A 24,552-nucleotide genomic window follows, 5' to 3' on the forward strand; every position below is an offset into this window, starting at 1 on the left:
TGACTGGTCTGCAGATCTGACTGATCTGCCCTGAAATGCTCTAACGTTTAGTGCTGGAAAGAAGACAAGGATAGTGCAAAGAAAATACCAAGGATGAACAAGAAAAACAGGAAATCCTGATGTATGAGAATCCAAGTGAGGAGTTGACACTTCAATGAAGACATCTTTAATGTAAAAAAGTGAGAGAGTAATGGTCTGAAAGCAGTACTGGGGATTAAGATGATGTAAACTACACTTCTGGAAAATGGGAATCAGATTAACAGCTTCTGCCAAGCAGGAAGGCAGTTGGAATGAAGTCTCAACTGAGAATCAAATGTCAGTTAAAACAGGAGGTGGACGGGTCATTCAATGAAGAAGCTGCTGGTGCAGAATGTTTTGTCTTCCCATGAACAGGAGTTCCTGAGGGAAGTGAGGGACAGTTTATGAGGAGTAGGAGGATAAGTCAAGAAAAAAAAAACACAGAAGAAGATAAGGATAAGAAGTGAGGGGAGGATAAATAACCATAGAGAAAATTACGATTTGGGTATTGACCAAGGATGACATGGAGGCGAGCCCTGTGGAACATATGGCCTCGTGTGTCCACAAATTTCATTACAAAACTCTTCTGATGTCAAGTAACAGTTCCAAAAATACTAACACAATTAGCTGACTTACTGTCAGTTTTTCTGAAAAAGCAAAACAACAACAACAAAAAAACAAAAAACGAAAACAAAAACAAAACACTAGAACAAATATACAGGCAGTTAGATTGGTTCATTTCTGAAACCTTCGCCTAGTGCTGGAAACAGTAGCAGTGCCTGGTAAATGAGACAATCCAGACCTCATTTAATAGGCTTAATTCTAGTTTATGATGTCAGATGAGTCGTCCAACTGAAAAACAAAGAGAGAACTTGGGATAGTTGCAAATAAAGTGAACTGGTTGTAGAAATCCTATATATGAAATGAATACAGTAATGAGAGAATACAGTAATGTTGGTAAGTTGAGCAAGATGAAGAAAAATAGAGTGATAAAGCCAGATGAAGTGAACATCAAAGGACGAAATTTTTTGCATGAAGTAAAGGAGTAAACAGTGGCCTGGAAGCAGCAGGAGGGAATGAAGGAGTGGCTTCCACTTGCAAGGGCAGTAGATTTTTTAGGAAACAGACAAGTGTTCAGTAAGGTAAACAGAACAAAATAGAGAGGAAGCATTTTGGATTTATCTCTCCTGTGACACTCAGCATTTGGTCCTATATCAGTGCTCTGTCTGTATATGTGTGTATATATATATATGGATATATGCCTTACTTTTCTTAGACCATCAGCTCCTGAGTGCTCGGACCATGTGGTTTAGTTTTGCATACCACAGGTATTCCAGAAATAATTGCCGTGTGCGTGTGTGTGTGTGTGTGTGTGTGTGTGTGTGTGTGTGTATTTTAATCGAGACTATGATTACTGTCAGGCCACTTATACCTACTGCAGAGCAAGGTAGGAAAACCACCAGTTTATGAGTACAACTTAACCCATATTGAATGTTATTTACCCAACAAAGAAATACCAAGGGGTGATTTGACTTGTGGCTACAATTGCAGGAATGACCCATAGACTTAAAAGCCATTAAGGACAAGAAATTAAGCTTTTCCAAGATTTAAAGAGAATGTGAATGTTTTCTCCAATGTACAAAAGATAACATTTTATTCTGGAGCATTTGAAAATAAAAAAAGAGAGTCCAAGCATTATTTTTTTGGCAAAATTTATACAAGAAGTTATACAAATTTTGCAAATGGTTCTAAGAATAATTTTCCTCTTTTTATTTTCTTTTTTTTTTTTATTATACTTTAAGTTCTAGGGTACATGTGCACAACGTGCAGGTTTGTTACATATGTATACATGTGCCATGTGGGTGTGCTGCACCCATTAACTCGTCGTTTACATTAGGTATATCTCCTAATGCTATTCCTCCGCCCGTCTCCTCCCCACAATAGGACCTGGTGTATGATGTTCCCCTTCCTGTGTCCATGTGATCTCATTGTTCAATTCCCACCTATGAGTGAGAACATGCGGTATTTGGTTTTCTGTTCTTGTGATAGTTTGCTGAGAATGATGGTTTCCAGCTGCATCCATGTCCCTACAAAGGACAGGAACTCATCCTTTTTTTATGGCTGCATAGTATTCCATGGTGTATATGTGCCACATTTTCTTAATCCAGTCTGTCACTGATGGACATTTAGGTTGATTCCAAGTCTTTGCTATTGTGAATAGGGCCGTAATAAACATACGTGTGCATGTGTCTTTACAGCAGCATGACTTATAATCCTTTGGGTATATCCCCAGTAATGGGATGGCTGGGTCTAATGGTGTTTCGAGTTCTAGATCCTTGAGGAATCGCCACACTGTTTTCCACAATGGTTGAACTAGTTTACAGTCCCACCAACAGTGTAAAAGTGTTCCTATTTCTCCACATCCTCTCCAGCACCTGTTGTTTCCTGATTTTGTATTGATTGCCGTTCTAACTGGTGGGAGATGGTATCTCATTGTGGTTTTGATTTGCATTTCTCTGATGGCCAGTGATGATGAGCAGTTTTTCATGTGTCTGTTGGCTGTATGAATGTCTTCTTTTGAGAAGTGTCTGTTCATATCCTTTGCCCACTTTTTGATGGAGTTGTTTATTTCTTGTAAATTTGATTGAGTTATTTATAGGTTCTGGATATTAGCCCTTTGTCAGATGAGTAGATTGCAAAACTTTTCTCCCATTCTGTAGGTTGCCTGTTCACTCTGATGGTAGTTTCTTTTGCTGTGCAGAAGCTCTTTAGTTTAATTAGATCCCATTTGTCAATTTTGGCTTTTGTTGCCGTTGCTTTTGGTGTTTTAGACATGAAGTCCTTGCCCATGCCTATGTCCTGAATGATATTACCTAGGTTTTCTTCTAGGGTTTTTGTGGTTTTAGGTCTAACATTTAAGTCTCTAATCCATCTTGAATTAATTTTCATATAATGAGTAAGGAAAGGATCCATTTTCAGCTTTCTACTTATGGCTAGCCAATTTTCCCAGCACCATTTGAAAATAAAAAAAGAGAGTCCAAGCATTACTATATTTTTGCAAAATTTATACAAGAAGTTATACAAATTTTGCAAATGGTTCTAAGAATAATTTTCCTCTTTTTAAATGTTGAGATTTGTTTTTTCATTTAACTTTCCTTTTATTATTTTTGATGTTGAATAACTTAAAGTAGTAATGGACATAGTTTAAAAAATTGAAGTTGAAAACTTATTAAAATCAAGAAACCCTTACCCCAATGCACCCAAACCCATTGTCCAGCTCCTTGTAGGTGTTTATTTTTAATTCTCTTAGGTGATATTAATACTTCTAATAGTTATTTCTATACTTTTATACATTTATACTGCTACCAGTTTTGCTTACTACCAGTTGTCTTTTCATGATAAATAGTGATTTATTTCACAAATGTAACCCTTCCTGAATCCTCCACTACAATTATAGCAAAATTTTTAGTTCTATCAATAAGCAGTGGTGATAACATTATCAACGACTATATAAATCCCTCTAGTATCCATCTGCAAACTGGACTGGTTCCTTTGCAAATTTGCCTGCTGCGCAGTTGTCACTTTAGTACTTCACTTTTTATAATTTTTAGAAATTCATTCATTTTTAATTGACAGATGAAATTGCATATATTTATCATGTACAAAATGATGTTTTGCAATATGTGTACATTATGGAATGGCTATATTGAGCTAATTAACATATGCATTGCCTCACACAGTTATCATTTTCTGTGATAAGAACATTTAAAATCTACTCTTAGCAGTCTTCAAGAATACAGAACATTGCTATTAACTACAGTCACCTTGTTGTACAATAGGTCTCCTGAACTTATTCTTATCTAAGTAAAATTTTGTATTTTACTACAACAACTACCCTTGACTTCCCGTCCCCAGTAACCACCAAACCACCATTCTACCTTCTGCTTCTGTGAGTTCAACTTTTTTCTTTTCTTTTCTTTTCTTTCTTTCTTTTTTTTTTTTTTTTTTTTTTTTTTGAGACGGATTCTCGCTCTGTCGCTCAGGCTGGATGGAGTGCGGTGGCGGGTCTCAGCTCGCTGCAAGCTCCGCCTCCCAGGTTCACAACATTCTCCTGCCTCAGCCTCCCAAGTAGCTGGGACTACAGGAGCCTGCCATCACATCTGTTCTAACAGGTTTTTGTTTGTTTGTTTGTTTGTTTTGTAGGGTCTTTAGGGTTTTCTATATATAAGATCAGGCCATCCATACGCAGGGACAATTTGACTTCTTCCTTTCCAATTTGGATGCCTTTTATTTCTTTCTCTTGTTGAATTGCTCTCGATAGGTCTTCCAATACTGTGGTGAGAGTGGACATGCTTGTCTTGTTACTAACTTAGAGAAAAAGCTTTTAACTTTTTACCATTTAGTATAATGTTAGCTGTGGGTTTGTCATATATGGCCTTTATTGTGATGAGGTACATTTCTTGTATATCTAATTAGTTGACAGGCTTTTCTTTTATCATGAAAGAATGTTGAATTTTGTCAAATGCTTTTTCTGCATCTATTGAGATGACGAACTGGTTTTGGACTTCATTCTGTTAATGTGGTGTAGTATATTTATATATTTGCACGTTACACCATGGGATAAATCCCACTTGGTCAAGGTGAATTTTTTTAAGTTACGATTTAACTCTTACAGCCATTACACACACACACACACACACACACACACACACACACACACACACATTTATTTATTAAGAAGTTCTGGGGAATCATTCTTTTAATGTACTGTTAACTTTGGTTTGCTAGAATTTTGTTGAGGATTTTTACATCTATTTTGTTCATTGGGTATATTGACCTGTGATTTTTTTTTCTTGTAGTATATTTGCCTGTCTTTGGTATGAGGGTAATGCTGGCCATATAAAATGAGTTTGGAAGTATTCCCTTTTCATTTTTTTGGAAGGATTTGAGAATGATTGGTATTAGTTTTTCTTTAAGTGCTTGGTAGAATCAGCAGTGAAGGCATCAGGTCCTGGGCTTTTCTTTGATGAGAGACTTTTTGTTACTGATTCAGCTCCTTACTAATTATTGGTCTGTTCAGATATTCCATTTCCTCATGATTCAGTCTTAGCAGGTGATGTATGTCTAGAAATTTATCTATTACTTCTAGATTATCAGTTTGTTGGCATATAATTGTTTATAGTAATCTGTTATGATCCTTTGTTTTTCTGTGATATCAGTTGTTAACATCTCCTCTTTCATTTTTTATTTTTGGTATTTGAGCCTTCTCTCTTTTTTCTTCGTCTAAAGGTTTGTCTATTTTGTTTATCTTTTGAAAAAAAAAACACGTCTTAGTTTTAATGATCTTTTCTATTGTTTTTTAAGTTCCTGATTTCATGTATTTCTGCTCTGATCTTTATTCTTTGCTTCTTTCTATTAACTTTGGGCTTAGTTCTTCTTTTTCTGGTTCCTCAAGGCATAAAGTTAGATTGCTTATTTGAGATCTTTATTGTTTTTTGATGTAGGTGTTTCTTGCTATAACCTTCATTCTTCTTAGAACTGCTTTGGCTGCATCTCATAAGTTTTGGTACATTGTATGCCTATTGTTTTCTCAAGATACATTAAATTCCCCTTTTAATTTCTCCTTTGACTTATTGGTTGTTCAGGAGAATGTTGTTTAATTTCCATGTATTTGTGAATTTTCCAAAATTATTCTCTTTATTGCTTTCTAGTTTCATACTATTGTGGTTGGGAAAGATACTCGATATAATTTTTCTTTTTAAATTTGGATGAACTTCCTGGTTTCATTCCTAGATCTCTTACCTTTCCTTTCACATTCTTTTTTTAATGCCCTACCTATAGATTGATTTCCTTTAATTTATTTTCCTACTTCTCTATTGAAATTTTTATTTTGGCAATTCTTTTTAATTTCAATACCTCTTCCTTATTCTCTAATTTCTTTTTGTATAGCATCCTGTTCTTATCTTATTAATATGATATATTTACAAATCTAAAGTAAAAGTTTTGTTTTTCTTACATTGTCTTTAATTTCCTAAATTATGTCTGTCCCCTCCCTTCAAGGTGAGGTGTTCCTTTTTAGTTTGTTTGCCTGTTTGTTTTTCTTTTAATCTTTGCTATTCTCTTTCACATTGCAAACTTTTAATTGGTGATCCTTGATATCCCAGTATTATTTGGCAACAGAGAAGATGTCTGTTTGCTCATGTAGTTAACCCGAGCTTTTTGATTGGTGGGCTGTGATTTAGGATGATTAGGTAAAGCAGGTCATTTTGAGGCGGTACTTCAAAATGTCAGTATGCAAAAATTTTCCTTTGGGGATGCTCAGTTTCTTCAGAAGAGCAACCCTGCTGTTTTTTTCCTGGAGAGTATACATCTGGCTAGAGACATTTCACATATTGAACAGGCTCTGGAGTCTCAACTACTCTGTACACAGACTTTTGTTTTGTTCTCTATTGTATCTAGCGCTTCTTAACACTGAATTTCTCCAGGGTTATGTTTTACTGCAGTTTGATAAATCAGTTGTTATAACCTCCTTCCATGTTCATTCTTCTATAGATGTGTTAATATTTCTTGTCTGACTGACATCCCTTGTCCTGCTCATCTTGTGGTTTTATACCTGTTTCATTCCTTTACTCTCATTTTAGCAGAATCTTCAAAGGAAGCAGTGATAAAAACATGTGGTTGATCATCAAAAATCCACAGTTCATCTATTTTCTAGAGTGCGGTTACAGGGTAGTGAGTTATCTTCATTAGAAAATGAGGTTTTACTTCCATATCTTCTTTTTTTCCTTTATAATGTTTCCTCTCACATTTTATCTAATGCCTGATCATAATACAGATCACAAATAAATTTTAAAATCAGTTATATTATTTTAAAACTGTTTTATGCTCACTCATTCTAGCTTTAGGAAGCAAAAAAGTTTAATAAGTCTCTCTAATGGAAGAAAAAAGAAACTAAGTTATTATTAAATTCTAATTTTTCACTTCCAATGCACCTCAAATTTTTTTCTGTTGATCTCACTATTAGTTGCTCCACATTGTAGCAGTGCAGACAAAGCATAGCACCTGTACATTAGAGATCCATTTTTGTGCATGCCATACTTTTTTCAATTCTCATAATATACTTCTTGAGATAACTTAAATGGACTGACCATAGAGAGAGACTAAAGAGGAAGACAGATCACTATCTTTGCAAAATAGTTTTATAATATTCTTTTTGTTCTCTCTATTTAAAGTTTTAGCAATTTTTAAACGGAGAAATGGTCATCATTTCTGATGTCTAGCTCTAGAGTTTCTAACAATCTATTTGAGTCCTCTCTCTGTCTTCAAACCACTTCCACTCCTCTTGCTGGCCATAAAAAAGAAATCTGTCTCAATTTTTATAAAACATCACGGAAGCTTTGCAGGTATCTGAAAATAGCAATAATCATCCCCCTGAGGCATTTGTCCCTCCTCTATTGTAGTAACCAAACTGGAACAGTGTACTCTAAGCATGGGCCAAACAATACATAATAAAAAGGGCTTATCCCCTCATTAGTTCTAGGTGATTCTTAACTCAGACCCAAATCAATTTGAGCTTTTCAAGAGTTGTACCACAAAGTAGGTGTACATTAGATTTGCTTTTTCTTCATATCCTAGCATTTTATTTTCAATGTTTAATTGTTAAGCTTTTTTATCCCATATCTATTTTTGGACCTATGAGTAAGAATTTATATTTGAGAGGGGTGCAGAGCAAGATGGCCGAATAGGAACAGCTCCAGTCTCCACCTCCCAGCGTGAGTGACACAGAAGACAGGTGATTTCTGCATTTTCAACTGAGGTACTGGGTTCATCTCACTAGGGAGTGCCGGACAATCAGTGCTAGTCAGCTGCTGCAGCCCGACCAGGAAGAGCTGAAGCAGGGCAAGGCATCACCTCACCTGGGAAGCGCAAGGGGGAAGGGAATCCCTTTTCCTAGCCAGGGGAACTGAGACACACGACACCTGGAAAATCGGGTAACTCCCACCACAATACTGCGCTTTACCAAGGGTCTTAGCAAACGGGCACACCAGGAGATTATATCCTACACCTGGCCGAGAGGGTCCCATGCCCACGGAGCCTCCCTCATTGCTAGCACAGCAGTCTGCTGTGCTAACAGCAAGGCATCTAACAGCAAGGCAGCAGCGAGGCTGGGGGAGGGGCGCCCACCATTGCTGAGGCTTAAGTAGGTAAACAAAGCCGCTGGGAAGCTCCAACTGGGTGGTGCTCACAGCAGCTCAAGGAGGCCTGCCTGTCTCTGTAGACTCCACCTCTGGGGACAGGGCACAGCTAAACAACAACAACAACAAAACAAAGCAGCAGAAACCTCTGCAGACGCAAATGACTCTGTCTGAGAGCTTTGAAGAGAGCAGTGGATCTCCCAACATGGAAGTTGAGATCTGAGAACGGACAGACTGCCTGCTCAAGTGGGTCCCTGACCCCTGAGTAGCCTAACTGGGAGACATCCCCCACTAGGGGCAGACCAACACCCCACACCTCACAGGGTGGAGTACACCCCTGAGAGGAAGCTTCCAAAGCAAGAATCAGAGAGGTACACTCGCTGTTCAGCAATATTCTATCTTCTGCAGCATCTGCTGCTGATACCCAGGCAAACAGGGTCTGGAGTGGACCTCAGGCAATCTCCAACAGACCTACAGCTGAGGGTCCTGACTGTTAGAAGGAAAACTAACAAACAGGAAGGACACCCACACCAAAACCCCATCAGTACGTCACCATCATCAAAGACCAGAGGCAGATAAAACCACAAAGATGGGAAAAAAGCAGGGCAGAAAAGCTGGAAATTCAAAAAATAAGAGCGCATCTCCCCCTGCAAAGGAACGCAGCTCGTCACCAGCAGCCGATCAAAGCTGGACAGAGAATGACTTTGACGAGATGAGAGAAGAAGGCTTCAGTCCATCAAACTTCTCAGAGCTAAAGGAGGAATTACGTACCCAGCGCAAAGAAACTAAAAATCTTGAAGAAAGAGTGGAAGAATTGATAACTGGAATAATTAATGCAGAGAAGGCCATAAACGAACTGACAGAGATGAAAACCATGACACAAGAAATACGTGACAAATGCACAAGCTTCAGTAACCGACTCAATCAACTGGAAGAAAGAGTATCAGCAATTGAGGATCAAATGAATGAAATGAAGCAAGAAGAGAAATCTAAAGATAAAAGAAAAAAAAGAAATGAACAAAGCTTGCAAGAAGTATGGGATTATGTAAAAAGACCAAATCTACTTCGGATTGGGGTGCCTGAAAGCGAGGGGGAAAATGGAACCAAGTTGGAAAACACTCTTCAGGATATCATCCAGGAGAACTTCCCCAACCTAGTAGGGCAGGCCAACATTCAAATTCAGGAAATACAGAGAACGCCACAAAGATACTCCTCGAGAAGAGCAACTCCAAGACACATAATTGCCCGATTCACCAAAGTTGAAATGAAGGAAAAAATCTTAAGGGCAGCGAGAGAGAAAGGTCGGGTTACCCACAAAGGGAAGCCCATCAGACTAACAGCAGATCTCTCGGCAGAAACTCTACAAGCCAGAAGAGAGTGGGGGCCAATATTCAACATTCTTAAAACACATTCAAAAGCTAGCAGAAGGCAAGAAATAACTAACATCAGAGCAGAACTGAAGGAGATAGAAACACAAAAAACCCTCCAAAAAATCAATGAATCCAAGATGTAGTTTTTTCAAAAGATCAACAAAGTTGATAGACTGCTAGCAAGACTAATAAAGAAGAAAAGAGAGAAGAATCAAATAGACGCAATAAAAAATGATAAAGGGGGTATCACCACCGACCCCACAGAAATACAAACTACCATCAGAGAATACTATAAACACCTCTATGCAAATAAACTAGAAAATCTAGAAGAAATGGATAATTTCCTGGAAACTTACACTCTCCCAAGACTAAACCAGGAAGAATCTGAATCCCTAATAGACCAATAGCAGGCTCTGAAATTGAGGCAATAATTAATAGCCTACCAACCAAAAAAAGTCCAGGACCAGACGGATTGACAGTCGAATTCTACCAGAGGTACAAGGAGGATTCTGAAATTATTCCAATCAATAGAAAAAGAGGGAATCCTCCCTAACTCATTTTATGAGGCCAATATCATCCTGATACCAAAGCCTGGCAGAGACACAATAAAGAAAGAGAATTTTAGACAAATATCCCTGATGAACATCGATGCAAAAATCCTCAATAAAATACTGGCAAACTGGATCCAGCAGCACATCAAAAAGCTTATCCACCATGATCAAGTGGGCTTCATCCCTGGGATGCAAGGCTGGTTCAACATATGCAAATCAATAAACCTAATCCAGCATATAAACAGAACCAAAGACAAAAACCACATGATTATTTCAATAGATGCAGAAAAGGTTTTTGACAAAATTCAACAGCCCTTCATGCTAAAAACTCTCAATAAATTCGGTATTGATGGAACGTACCTCAAAATAATAAGAGCTATTTATGAAAACCCCACAGCCAATATCATACTGAATGGGCAAAAACTGGAAAAATTCCCTTTGAAAACTGGCACAAGACAGGGATGCCCTCTCTCACCACTCCTATTCAACATAGTGTTGGAAGTTCTGTCTAGGGCAATCAGGCAATAGAAAGAAATAAAGGGTATTCAGTTAGGAAAAGAAGAAGTCAAATTGTCCCTGTTTGCAGATGACATGATTGTATATTTAGAAAACCCCATTGTCTCAGCCCAAAATCTCCTTAAGCTGATAAGCAACTTCAGAAAAGTCTCAGGATAAAAAATTAATGTACAAAAATCACAAGCATTCTTATACACCAGTAACAGACAAACAGAGAGCCAAATCATGAATGAACTCCCATTCACAATGGCTTCAAAGAGAAGAAAATACCTAGAAATCCAACTTACAAGGGATGTAAAGGACCTCTTCAAGGAGAACTACAAACCACTGCTCAGTGAAATAAAAGAGGACACAAACAAATGGAAGAACATACCACGATCATGGGTAGGAAGAATCAATATCATGAAAATGGCCATACTGCCCAAGGTAATTTATAGATTCAATGCCATCCCCATCAAGCTACCAATGAGTTTCTCCACAGAATTGGAAAAACTGTTTTAAAGTTCATATGGAACCAAAAAAGATCCCGCATTGCCAAGACAATCTTAAGTCAAAAGAACAAAGCTGGAGGCATCACGCTACCTGACTTCAAACTATACTACAAGGCTACAGTAACCAAAACAGCAGGCTACTGGTACCAAAACGGAGATATAGACCAATGGAACAGAACAGAGTCCTCAGAAATAATACCACACATCTACAGCCATCTGATCTTTGATAAACCTGAGAAAAACAAGAAATGGGGAAAGGATTCCCTATTTAATAAATGGTGCTGGGAAAATTGGCTAGCCATAAGTAGAAAGCTGAAACTGGATCCTTTCCTTACACCTTATACGAAAATTAATTCAAGATGGATTAGAGGCTTAAATGTTAGACCTAATACCATAAAAACCCTAGAAGAAAACCTAGGTAATACCATTCAGGACATAGGCATGTGCAAGGACTTCATGTCTAAAACACCAAAAGCAATGGCAACAAAAGCCAAAATTGACAAATGGGATCTAATTAAACTGAAGAGCTTCCGCACAGCAAAAGAAACTACCTTCAGAGTGAACAGGCAACCTACAGAATGGGAGAAAAGTTTTGCAATCTACTCATCTGACAAAGGGCTAATATCCAGAATCTACAAAGAGCTCAAACAAATTTACAAGAAAAAAACAAACAACTCCATCAAAAAGTGGGCAAAGGATATGAACAGACATTTCTCAAAAGAAGACATTCATACAGCCAACAGACACATGAAAAAATGCTCATCATCACTCGCCATCAGAGAAATGCAAATCAAAACCACAATGAGATACCATCTCACACCAGTTAGAATGACAATAATTAAAAAGTCAGGAAACAACAGGTGCTGGAGAGGATGTGGAGAAATAGGAACACTTTTACACTGTTGGTGGGATTGTAAACTAGTTCAACCATTATAGAAAACAGTATGGCGATTCCTCAAGGATCTAGAACTAGAAGTACCATTGACCCAGCCATCCCATTACTGGGTATATACCCAAAGGATTATAAATCATGCTGCTATAAAGTCACATGCACATGTATGTTTATTGCGGCACTATTCACAATAGCAAAGATTTGGAATCAACCCAAATGTCCATCAGTGACAGACTGGATTAAGAAAATGTGGCACATATACACCATGGAATACTATGCAGCCACAAAAAAGGATGAGTTTGTGTCCTTTTTGGAGACATGGATGCAGCTGGAAACCATCATTCTCAGCAAAATATCACAAGAACAGAAAACCAAACACCGCATGTTCTCACTCATAGGTGGGAACTGAACAATGAGATCACCTGGACTTGGGAAGGGGAACATCACACACCAGGGCCTATCATGGGGAGGGGGGAGGGGAGAGGGATTGCATTGGGAGTTATACCTGATGTAAGTGACGAGTTGATGGGTGCTGACGAGTTGATGGGTGCAGCACACCAACATGGCACAAGTATACATATGTAACAAACCTGCACATTATGCACATGTACCCTAGAACTTAAAGTATAAAATGGGCAAGGACTTCATGTCTAAAACACCAAAAGCAATGGCAGCAAAAGCCAAAATTAACAAATGGGATCTAATTAAACTAAAGAGCTTCTGCACAGCAAAAGAAACTACCATCAGGGTGAACAGGCAACCTACAGAATGGGAGAAAATTTTTGCAATCTACTCATCTGACAAAGGGCTAATATCCAGAATCTACAAAGAACTCAAACAAATATACAAGAAAAAAACAAACAACTCCATCAAAAAGTGGGCAAAGGATATGAACAGACATTTCTCAAAAGAAGACATTCATACAGCCAACAGACACATGAAAAAATGCTCATCATCACTCGCCATCAGAGAAATGCAAATCAAAACCACAATGAGATACCATCTCACACCAGTTAGAATGGCAGTCATTAAAAAGTCAGGAAACAACAGGTCCTGGAGAGGATGTGGAGAAATAGGAACACTTTTACACTGTTGGTGGGACTGTAAACTAGTTCAACCATTATGGAAAACAGTATGGCAATTCCTCAAGGATCTAGAACTAGATGTACCATATGACCCAGCCATCCCACTACTGGGTATATACCCAAAGGATTATAAATCATGCTGCTATAAAGACACATGCACACATATGTTTATTGCGGCACTATTCACAATAGCAAAGACTTGGAATCAACCCAAATGTCCATCAGTGACAGACTGGATTAAGAAAATGTGGCAGATATACACCATGGAATACTATGCAGCCATAAAAAAGGATGAGTTTGCGTCCTTTGTAGGGACATGGATGCAGCTGGAAACCATCATTCTTAGCAAACTATCACAAGAACAGAAAACCAAACACCGCATGTTCTCACTCATAGGTGGGAACTGAACAATGAGATCACTTGGACTCGGGAAGGGGAACATCACGCACTGGGGCCTATCATGGGGAGCGTGGAGGGGGGAGGGGGGAGGGATTGCATTGGGGAGTTATACATGATATAAATGATGAATTGATGGGTGCTGACGAGTTGACGGGTGCAGCACACCAACATGGCACAAATATACATATATAACAAACCTGCACGTTATGCACATGTACCCTAGAACTTAAAGTATAATAATAAAAAATAAAATAAAAAAAATAAAATAAATTTATGTTTGATTTAGCAAATGTTAATATTTTAATTTAAGCTTGTCCTTTCAAATTAGAAATCCTTTTTGATTCCTAATTCAGAAAATACTCATTTCCCAATCAATATTCATTAATACCAGCTTATAAATTTGAGTCTTCTACCCTATATGTCTTCATCTGAGTCATTAATAACAACATTTGAAAAAGCAGGGTCAAAGACAAAGTCCTGTAGTGTATCCGCAGGGACCTCCATTCAGTTTGGTGTCTGTCGTTCCATCAGTTTATTTATTTATTTATTTATTTATTTATTTATTTATTTATAGACAGAGTCTCTCTCTGTTGCCCAGGCTGGAGTGCAGTGGCGCAATCTCGACTTACTGCAACCTCTGGGTTCAAGTGATTCTCCCGTCTCAACCTCCCAAGTAGTATGCCATCATGCCCGGCTATTTTTTGTTTTTTTGTAGAGATGGGGTTCCGCCATGTTGGCCAGGCTGGTCTTGAACTCCTGACCTCAAGTGATCTGCCTGCTTTGGCCTCCCAAAGTGTTGGGATTACAGGTGTGAGCCACTGCACCCAGCGCCATCAGTTAATTCTATTTGATTTGAATTGGTCAACCAACTACATCAGCCTAATTGTACTATTTTTTCTCCTTCCTTCCTTCCTTCCTTCCTTCCTTCCTTCCTTCCTTCCTTCCTTCCTTCCTTCCTTCCTTCCTTCCTTCCTTCCTTCCTTCCTTCCTTCCTTCTTTCCTTTTTCTCTCTCTCTCTCTCCTCTCTGTCTTCTTTTTTTAATTTGACATCGTCTCACTCTGTTGCCCAGGCTGGAGTGCAGTGGTGCGATTTTGGCTCACTGTAGTCCGAACTTCCCGAGCTCAGATGATCCTCCCACCTCAGCCTCCTGACTAGTTGGGACTACAGGCATGTGCACCCACACCCAGACAATTATTAATTTTTTTTTGAGATGGTATTTTACCATGTTGCCCAGGCTGGTGTCAAATTCCTGAGCTAAAGCAATCTGCCTGCCACCGCATCCAGCCTGCTTCCTTTTCTTCATGGAGGTATAATTTTTAAAAAGTTAGTCAAATGTTTTATTAAAATTTATGACATTTTCTGGTCCACTAGTCCAATAAACTGTTGACAAATGCCCATGAGGTTAGTTTGATATAATTTTTTATTAGTGAACTCAAGCTGTATATCACTGATTGTTGTAACTGCTCCTAAAATATCTATCTGTTTAATAATATATTTTAGGGAACTTCCAGTTTAATATGTCGGAATAAGGATATCTTTGCTCACTTTTCCTCTCTGGAACCAACGAAAAACAATAAGATGAGAAATAAAAACCAAAACTCTGTCTTTGGTGAAACTTAATAGCTTTTATAACCTTAATCCCAAAAAGTAAGGGCTCCTAAGTGAAGGGAAAGTGAAAGTGAAGTGCAGTGAAAATCAGATCAGGGTGAAGATGACACTGAGGATACCTGCTGCTCCAGATTTCTGGTCAAAGATAGTGTCCCAAAAGTGTGTGGCATGACTTGACAAAGGAAAGAAACAATCCCTGTTTTGAAATAAAATCAGTTTTCAAGCTGGTTATGAGGACATCCCGGAACTCTGACTACCACATAGTGGCAGAGGAGACAGAGACTGGAAAATTAAAGAATATAACACTATACACGCATACACATGCACAAGTACATACACAAACACACATGGAGACATGCACACAGACACCTGTATCAACATAGAGGGATTTCCTGTGAATAAGGGAAAGTTCTTACTAGTCAGAAGTAGAATCACAACTACAGGGAAGACTACTCATAAGAGATTGTATAGACAACAAGTGATGCTCAAACTACTCTCTACTACTCATTCTCAGCTACTCATTACTATCCTGCTAACTCTCTCAGTTACTCCCCCAAATGATACTTCCATACATAACAAGGGTAGTAAAAAATTTCTCTAATGCAACTTCAAGTAATAATTGAAGACTAACTATCATGGTACTAGTGCAAAGTTTGTTACAAAAGGAAGAAAATGACCAATTGAGTATTGTAATCAATGTCTTAATGGAGTCATCAGAGAAAGAGAATGTGACCCATGGATTGCACAACAGCTCAACTATTATTTAAGTATAAACACAATAGACATTGATTTTATATATTCAAAACAGAAGAAAATATGGTTCCCATGAGACCATCTTAAAGAAACTTATAGAAGTTAGCTAAATGATGAGATCATATGGACACATAGAGGGAAACAACACATACTGGAGCCTTTGGGAAAGTGGGGGGAAGAAGGAGGGAGAGGATCATTAAAAATAACTCATGAATACTAGGCTTAATATCTGGGTGACAAAATAATCTGTACAGCATACAGCCAACCCATATGACACAAGCTTACCTATATAACAAACCTGCACTTGTACCCTTGAACTTAGAAGTTAAAAAAAGGAATTGATGTAAATATACAATGAATAGAAATGATAGATACAAGGACGATTTTAAGAAAAGAACCCATTTAAATGTAGAACTATGACTGAACAATTATAGGATTTACAATTGCATGGAAGGATATAAGTGTTATAAAACATAATAATGGAGCAATAGTAGTATAGCAAACAGAAGTAAGGAGATGACAGGAACTGGTAGAGAGAAGGAGAGGTAGGAGTGGATGTGTACTGATTTCCTTATATTCATCGTGGGTGGGGGGCTAACAGACCCTGTTCCTAGCTGATAAACCAAGTTATGGAGGAATAAATATATTTTAAGGGTACAAAGTTAACAACTAGATTAAGTACAATAAAACCAACGAAAAAAATCCTATGGCAGATAGAGTAGATTAAGGAAGTAGAACTATACTTATTTCTTCATAATTTATAGCAAGGAGTTAATAAATTTTATCTAAATAAGTAAAATTTATTCAAAAATTTTGCCAACTCACCAATCTATACTCTATGCAATACATATTTTCTCCTAATTTGAAAAATCATTACCATTTCTCTTCTCCATGATTATTTGAGGAGTACCAGGATGGTCCTGAGATCACATTTGCCCGTTCCTCTTAGCATATTTTGGTAATCTTTACCTAGTTCTAGTGACCTGAACTTATTTAAAGCAGCCAGGGACAACAATCTTGATTTCACTGTGTTCATGTTTTATTCCTATCAATGTAGTTGGTTTAATGATTTTAATCTCTCTTCTTCATTCCCATCAATGCACCAATCCAGTCAACATTTATTCAGCTTTTACTGTGAGTCAGATGCTATGCAAGGATATTGGCTAGCTAGAAATAAGATGTAGACAAGCCCCTGCCCTCAAAATGTTCAAGTCTAGTGAGAGGAAGACAAAAACTAATACAAATAAATTATTTTAATATCAGAAGCACCCATGCCTCAAGAAAAGGTAAATCTGTGAATGATTCCAGAAAGGCTCTATGGAGAAAGTAACATTTCAGTTGGGTCTTAAAGAATGAGTAGGTCTTTAGCAGGCAGGGGAAAAAACAAACAGCATCTCAGGTACAGAATACAAAATAAGTAGACACAGAAGGAAAAATGATCATTTTGTTATGACTATAATTTGAATATACTGGAAAGAGGGGCAGAGGTGGCCTTAGAGATTGTACTCTGGGTTGAAGATAGAGTCCAAGCCTCTGAGTGACTTTGTAAGTACCAATGGGTCCCCCTTGAATCTAGCAGCATCACATTTAGGTTTGATCCTTCACCACAAGACATCAATCCTCCTTGATACCTGCCCTCTTTTCTTTGCCCTTAGACAACATGCCAGGTTGCCAAGAAGCACTCCAGTTGAGAATTGGATTGATGACCCCAGTGAATAGCACATAGCCCTGCCCAGTTCTTGCAGGCTATAGACTGCCCACTCCTGGTCCCAATACAGGTCTCTCAGGGGGTGCTTCTCAGTTCCTCTTTTGCTATATCTCACCTTCATCTCCAGGGCCTCTGGTACTTTCTTGCCTTCCCAAGCCCAACTCCGCTTGGTGAAATAGTTGACAGTGGCAAATTCAATCAGTGCAGAAAATACAAAGGCATAACAGACGGCTATGAACCAGTCCATGGCCGTCGCATATGCCACTTTAGGTAAGGAATTTCTGGCACTGATACTCAAGGTGGTCATGGTAAGCACAGTGGTGACACCTGAGGAGAGAAAAGATGAGAACCAGTTGCAACTGAAAGACATTGAGAACTTATTCGATGAAATCACTGATTTCCTATTTGAAAGGGGAAGCTTTACCCCACTCAAAATGGCCCATTTAAAATTAAATTAAATTAAAAAAAAAAAACCAGACTATCAAATCTGATGGGTCCACCTAGTAACCAGCCCATCCCACTTGGCAGAAGACTATATAGGCATCTGCAATGGATTACATTTAATTGTCCTCTAGCTTCTGCTTAAATATTTCCATTGAAGAGCAGGTAGCCCACTTCATTGTAAGAGAGCATTTTAATTAGAAAAAGCTAGCTCACGAACTGAAATCTGGCTTCTTCTAGCTACTGGCCCACAGACCGATCTTGGAGTTTCTTCTGTGACCACACAAGGAAAAAAATATGCTCCTTACTCTACAGAACAGGCCTTCAGAGACTTAAAAAGGGCTATGGTTCCTTGCGAAACTACTCATCTTCAGAATGAACATGGAGATTCATGTTCACCTCATGAACTCCTTTTCTTGGTTACTTCCTTTCCTATCCTGGCTTTTTTTTTTTTTTTTTTTTTTTTTTTTTTTCTGAATAGCCTAGAACTGAGTCCAAGACTCAGGACATGGTCGGAATTCAGTAGGATGCTTACTTCCTTAATTTTGGACACTCTTCTGATAATGCAGCAAACTATTGTGGAAAGTGGTTCTGTAGCTGCATCACACCCTAGGTCCCTACTGGGCTTTGTGAACGATGAAAACTATTTTGAAATCTGTTTCTCGGGAGTTTTTGCCAAATCCAAGCTTGTCTTTAGATCAATTATTCTTTTTTGGGGGGAGTGTTATTCTAAATTCAAGGCTAAATTTTATTTATGTTTAAATTATATTTTACGTTTTTTCTAATCTTTTCATATTTTAGTTATGCATGTGAATATATATATATATATACTTGTGATTAACAGTATAAGCTTTAGAGTCAGAATGAACTAGGCTGAAAACTGGGCAACCTCACTTACTAGTAATATGACCTTGAATAAGGTGTTTTACCCCAGAGAGCCTCAGTTTATCATGTGTAAAAGGGGGGTGATAACACCAGATAATACAGAGATTTGTTGGGGATTGAAGATTATATATATATAGTCTATAGTATAATACCTGACACAGAGTAATTATTCCATAAATAGTAGCTTCTGTAATTAACATGACTATTGTCTTTACTGTTGTTTGAACAATAGTGTTGTCATACTATATAATTAATTATAATAGTATACTTAATGTTAACAACAATATTATCATAATAATTTTACAATTGCTAGCAATGTGTTCCTAGTCTCAATGAGTACTACACTAGAAGTTAGATGTTCTGAGTGATCCCACTTACTTGCTTTGTATCTTAGGCAATTTCTTTATTCTCTCTGTGCCTCCATTTTGCTCATTTATGAATATTCCCTACTGTCTCTGTCCCCCAGGATTTTGATAAAGCAGTATATGTACAAAGTCATTCAAACTTGAGGAAGGGGAAATGGTCAGAATGTCTTTCTGAGTATTGGCATGCTGAAGAGGATGCAGAAAGTGAGCCTCCTTAGCCTGGGTCAAGCAGGGCATGGAATGAATTCCTAATGAGGCGAAAGAGGCTATATGCGAAATCAAGCAGAGAAGGCACTGTGTCCATTAACTTTACCCAGAGGGTCAACCATGTGTGCTGAAGCCTCTGGGGCTTCCTTTTCTATCTTGGTCTGCTATAGTACCTTACTTATATATTTGCTATATAAATGAAAATCCAGACTGCAAAAGACTCTACAATTTCAACAGAAATACCCTAAAGGAGTACCTTTGCACCAACTAAGCGGGGAGTAATCAAGGGTGATTAGTCAAAACACATTTTAAGCCATGTAAGGAATCTGCCACATAGCTAATACTTATTAACAAACTCTGAATCTGTAATCTGGTAATCTCTGAGAATGGATCCAGGCCTTGAAAACCTTCATATCATACCAAGCAAGGAGTTACTTAATGGGAGAAACAAGCTACTTCATTAATGGTTATTAGCAAATGCAGTTGTCCACTCTGACACATTCATAGCAGTGTGCTGCTAGTGCTTAGATGGAGAGAACTGTATTGCAACATAAGTGTTTCTGTGCCATATCTCAGTAGAGATTTCTAGAGCTCTAGTCTCTAGGGCTTAATTAAAACTGTCAATTTTTTGAAAGCTCTTAGCTAGTCAGAGCTGGTAGGGCCCTCAATCCAGCCTTTGGTACACTTCATGGATGGACGAAGAGATTCTTGGCATTTTAAAAGATATTCAGCCTGTCACCAGTGCTTCTCTTTCAAGACTAGAAAAATATTTCTGAAAAGGCTCAGGTAGAACTGACTGTCCTCCCTCATCTCCTTTGAGCACTTCTAGTGCACTTACATGATGACATGTGTCTCTTATACCAAACCACATCTGTGATGAGTGGAAAGGACTTTGATTCTCAGGCACAGCCAAGTAGCCCACTGTACCGTTCCCATCAGAATTAATAACGTACTTTTCTTGCAGTAATTATTAAATATATTATTATTATTATGAATGTAGCTCTTATTGTCTTCTTTTCTCCAACATTGCTAACTGTCTGTTTTGTGCCTTATACAGAGTTAGGTCCTAAGGATAAAAAATTTAGGTATTTCAGACTACAGCATTCAAAATGAGTACTCATTCTCCCCTTAGGAAATAATCAGAATTAATCACATTTCATATATCTGTTTACCTTAGACACCACCACAAGGGCAAGGATATTTGTTAATTCACTTTCAGTCAGGCTTAATTCTGTTTTACAAAGTCCTATCTGACCCTACCACCCATACCCTTATGAACCCTTTATCACAAACTCTTCTTACTGCCTAACTCTGCCACTCTATGACTTAGTGAGTCCACCTATTTTCTCAACCTCTTCTCTGAATGCATAAACCCCTTTTGGCCTTAACTGAAACCTGACTCTCCTCTTGAATACACTGTTTTGGTTCTCAAAATGTGGTTGATAATTCAGAATCAAGAGCTCAAGAGGTACAATCCATATTTTCTTTGATGTCTAGCACTTCTTAGACCATTACCAGATCACAGTGTTGTTGTAACCTGTGCTCCTTTGAGACATCTACCATCTGGTGATACCCCTTTCTGCCCTTTCTCATAAGTATCATTTATAGAATATTCCCATCTGCCCAAAGATTCCTTTGTGCCCATACCATCCCCTTCTTGGTCTTAGGTAACCACTGATGTGCTTTCATTTTCTATGGATTAGATTTTTCTCTTAGAGTTTCGTATAAATATTTTACGGTATGTACTCAGTTGTGTCTGGCTTCCTCCACTTAGCATATTTTTAGGTTTACTCATGTTGTTGCATCTATCTGTGGGTTGTTCCTGTTAATTTCACAGCAGCATTCCATTGTATTGATATTACCTAATTTGTTTATTCATTCACCCAGTAATGGATATCTGGATTGTTTCCAGTGTTCAACTATTGTGAATAAAGATACTGGGATGATTTACATGTAAGTGTGTGTGAGTATATGCTTTCATTTCTCTTGGTAAATACCTAAAGAATGGAACTACAGGATTATATAGTAAGCATATGTTTAACTTTATATGGCATTGCCAAACTGTTTTCTAAAGTAATTTTACCATTTAACTTTCCCAGCAGATGTATGAGAGTTTCAGTCAGCGTGCATCCTTGACTTAAAAAATAAAATAAAATAACTTTAGGCCGGGCATGGTGGCTCCTGCCTGGAATCCCAGCCCTTTGGGAGGCTGAGGCGGGTGGATCACAAGATCAGGAGTTTGAGACCAGCCTGGCCAACATGGTGAAAACCCCTCTCAACTAAAAATACAAAAATTAACCAGGCAAGGTGGCGCATGCCTGTAGTCCCAGCTACTCGGGAGGCTGATGCAGGAGAATTGCTTGAATCCAGGAGGTGGGGGTTGCAGTGAGCTGAGATGGAACCACTGCACTCTAGCCTGGGCAACAGGGCAAGACCCGCCTCAAAAAATAAAATAAAATAAATAACGTTAATTGATACTTTAACACTTTTCTCTGATAGTGAAAGTCCTTGGAACATTTTATCTCCATATATCCCCATCTCAACAGATATATATTACATTATGTTACAGTATTTTATTCTAAATGTATTGTTTAACGAATGAGCCACTGTTACCATCTCATACAGTCAGTGCTTATTTTAGCCATTCTAGTATTTAAAGTGATGTCTCCATGAGGTTTTAGTTTACATTTCCCTAATTTTAAAAAAAATGATATTAAGGATCCTTTCACATGATTATGGGCATTTGTATATATTCTTCGATGAAGTATCTGTTCACATCTTTTGCCCATTTTAAAAATTGGATTCTTTGACCTTTTATTATTGAATTTTAGGAGCTTTTTATATTTTCAGAATATATAAATATTTCAAAATATATTTTTTAGGTCTGCACAGATATAGTGTGCTTTATCTCAGGCTATGGCTTGCCATTTCATTATTTTAATGTTATCCTTTGATGAGCAGAAATTTTTAATTTTGACTAAGTCCAATTTATTAGTTCTTTTCCTTATTGTTATTATGTTTTTGTGAACTAAGGAATTTCTGTCTACCAAAGGGTCCACAGATATTGCCTTATATTTTCTTCTAAGTGAATCATATTTTTAACTTTTATATTTAAATCCATGATCAATCTCAAATTAATTCTCTGCAGTGCCATCTTTATCATAAATCAAGTTTCCATACATATGGCTGTATTTTAGGCTTTCTTATTTTCTTATTTTTTTTTTTTGAATGGATCCTTGTTTATTTTTTTATTTTTTTCTTTTTTTTATTATTATTATACTTTAAGTTCTAGGGTACATGTGCATAACGTGCAGGTTTGTTACATATGTATACTTGTGCCATGTTGGTGTGCTGCACCCATCAACTCGTCAGCACCCATCAACTCGTCATTTACATCAGGTATAACTCCCAATGCAATCCCTCTCCCCTCCCCCCTCCCCCCTCCCCCCTCCCCCCTCCCCCCTCCCCCTCACTGGCCATCAGAGAAATGCAAATCAAAACCACAATGAGATACCATCTCACACCAGTTAGAATGGCAATCATTAAAAAGTCAGGAAACAACAGGTGCTGGAGAGGATGTGGAGAAATAGGAACACTTTTACACTGTTGGTGGGATTGTAAACTAGTTCAACCATTATGGAAAACAGTATGGCGATTCCTCAAGGATCTAGAGCTAGATGTACCATATGACCCAGCCATCCCACTACTGGGTATATACCCAAAGGATCATAAATCATGCTGCTATAAAGACACATGCACACATATGTTTATTGCGGCACTATTTACAATAGCAAACACATGGAAACAACCCAAATGTCCATCAGTGACAGACTGGATTAAGAAAATGTGGCACATATACACCATGGAATACTATGCAGCCATAAAAAAGGATGAGTTTGTGTCCTTTGTAGGGACATGGATGCAGCTGGAAACCATCATTCTTAGCAAACTATCACAAGAAGAGAAAACCAAACACCGCATGTTCTCACTCATAGGTGGGAACTGAACAATGAGATCACTTGGACTCGGGAAGGGGAACATCTTATTTTCTTTAAAAATCTTTTGAGACAGGGTCTCACGCTGTCACCCAGGCTGGAGTGCAGTGGCATGATCGTGGCTCATGGCAGCCTCAACTTCCCAGGCCCAAGCAATCCTCTCACCTCAGCCTCCCAAGTAGCTGGGACCACAGGGATGTGCCACCACATCTGGCTAATTAAAAAGAAAGAATTTAAGACGAGGTCTCCCTATGTTGCCCAGGCTGGTCTTGAACTCCTGGGCTCAAGCAGTACTCCCACTTCAGCCTCTCAAAGTGCTGGAATTATAGGCATGAGCTGCCACTCCCGGTCTCTCTACTTCATTCTTTTTTAGAAGGATATATTGGCTATTCTTGCTTTTTTTCTTACATAAAAAATTCTGCAATCACTTTTTACATTAACATTTTAACTTGTAGGTTCTCACATCAATGCAATTAATGTAAATATAAATACTAAATTAACGTGAGGCCAAGTTTGAATTAGCAAATGAATTATCAAGGAATCTCATATTTCACACAAAGCCCAGGCCAAAAGAAACATGCTTCTTTATTGTCTCTCTGCACTGGTAAGTGTATTTTTCTAGTACTCTCTTGCATTGCAAGCATAACTCTTCAATGATATTGAATTTATGGGAAGTGTCCTTGTATTAATTTCCTTTGGTTTATGTAACAAATTATTACAAATTTAGTTGCTTAAAACAACTAAATATCTTCTTACAATTCTTGATGCTAGAAGTCTGAAATTAGTTTCACTGGTCCAGTGTCAAGGTGTTAGCAGGGTTGCACTCCCTCTGGAGGCTCTAAAGGAATAATCTATTATCTTTTTCAGCTTCTACAGCTATATGACAGATTCCTTCACTCATGATCCCCTTCCTCTTTCTCCAAATCCAACAGCAGAGCATGTTCAAATCTTTCCTCCTTCTGTCATCACACTGCTTTCTCCTCCACAGTCAAATCTCCCTCTACCTGATTCTTGTAAGGATATTGTGATTGCATTTAGGCCCCATTCCAGATAATTCAGAATAATCTCTCCA

At 38.0% G+C, this 24,552-nt stretch overlaps 1 protein-coding gene across 1 annotated transcript in view; it reads right to left on the bottom strand.

The window, feature by feature from the left end:
* The window catches only part of GABRA3 (gamma-aminobutyric acid type A receptor alpha3 subunit), a 338,987-nt gene that overhangs the window by 7,543 nt on the left and 306,892 nt on the right, over window positions 1-24,552 (bottom strand). Inside the window, exon 9 of the mRNA XM_030934036.1 lies at window positions 17,703-17,914. Within this exon, the coding sequence (XP_030789896.1) occupies window positions 17,703-17,914 (212 nt within the window). The remainder of the gene's footprint in view (window positions 1-17,702; window positions 17,915-24,552) is intronic.

This window comes from Rhinopithecus roxellana, chromosome 7, assembly GCF_007565055.1.
Source record: "Rhinopithecus roxellana isolate Shanxi Qingling chromosome 7, ASM756505v1, whole genome shotgun sequence".
NCBI classification, from domain to species: Eukaryota; Metazoa; Chordata; class Mammalia; order Primates; family Cercopithecidae; genus Rhinopithecus; species Rhinopithecus roxellana.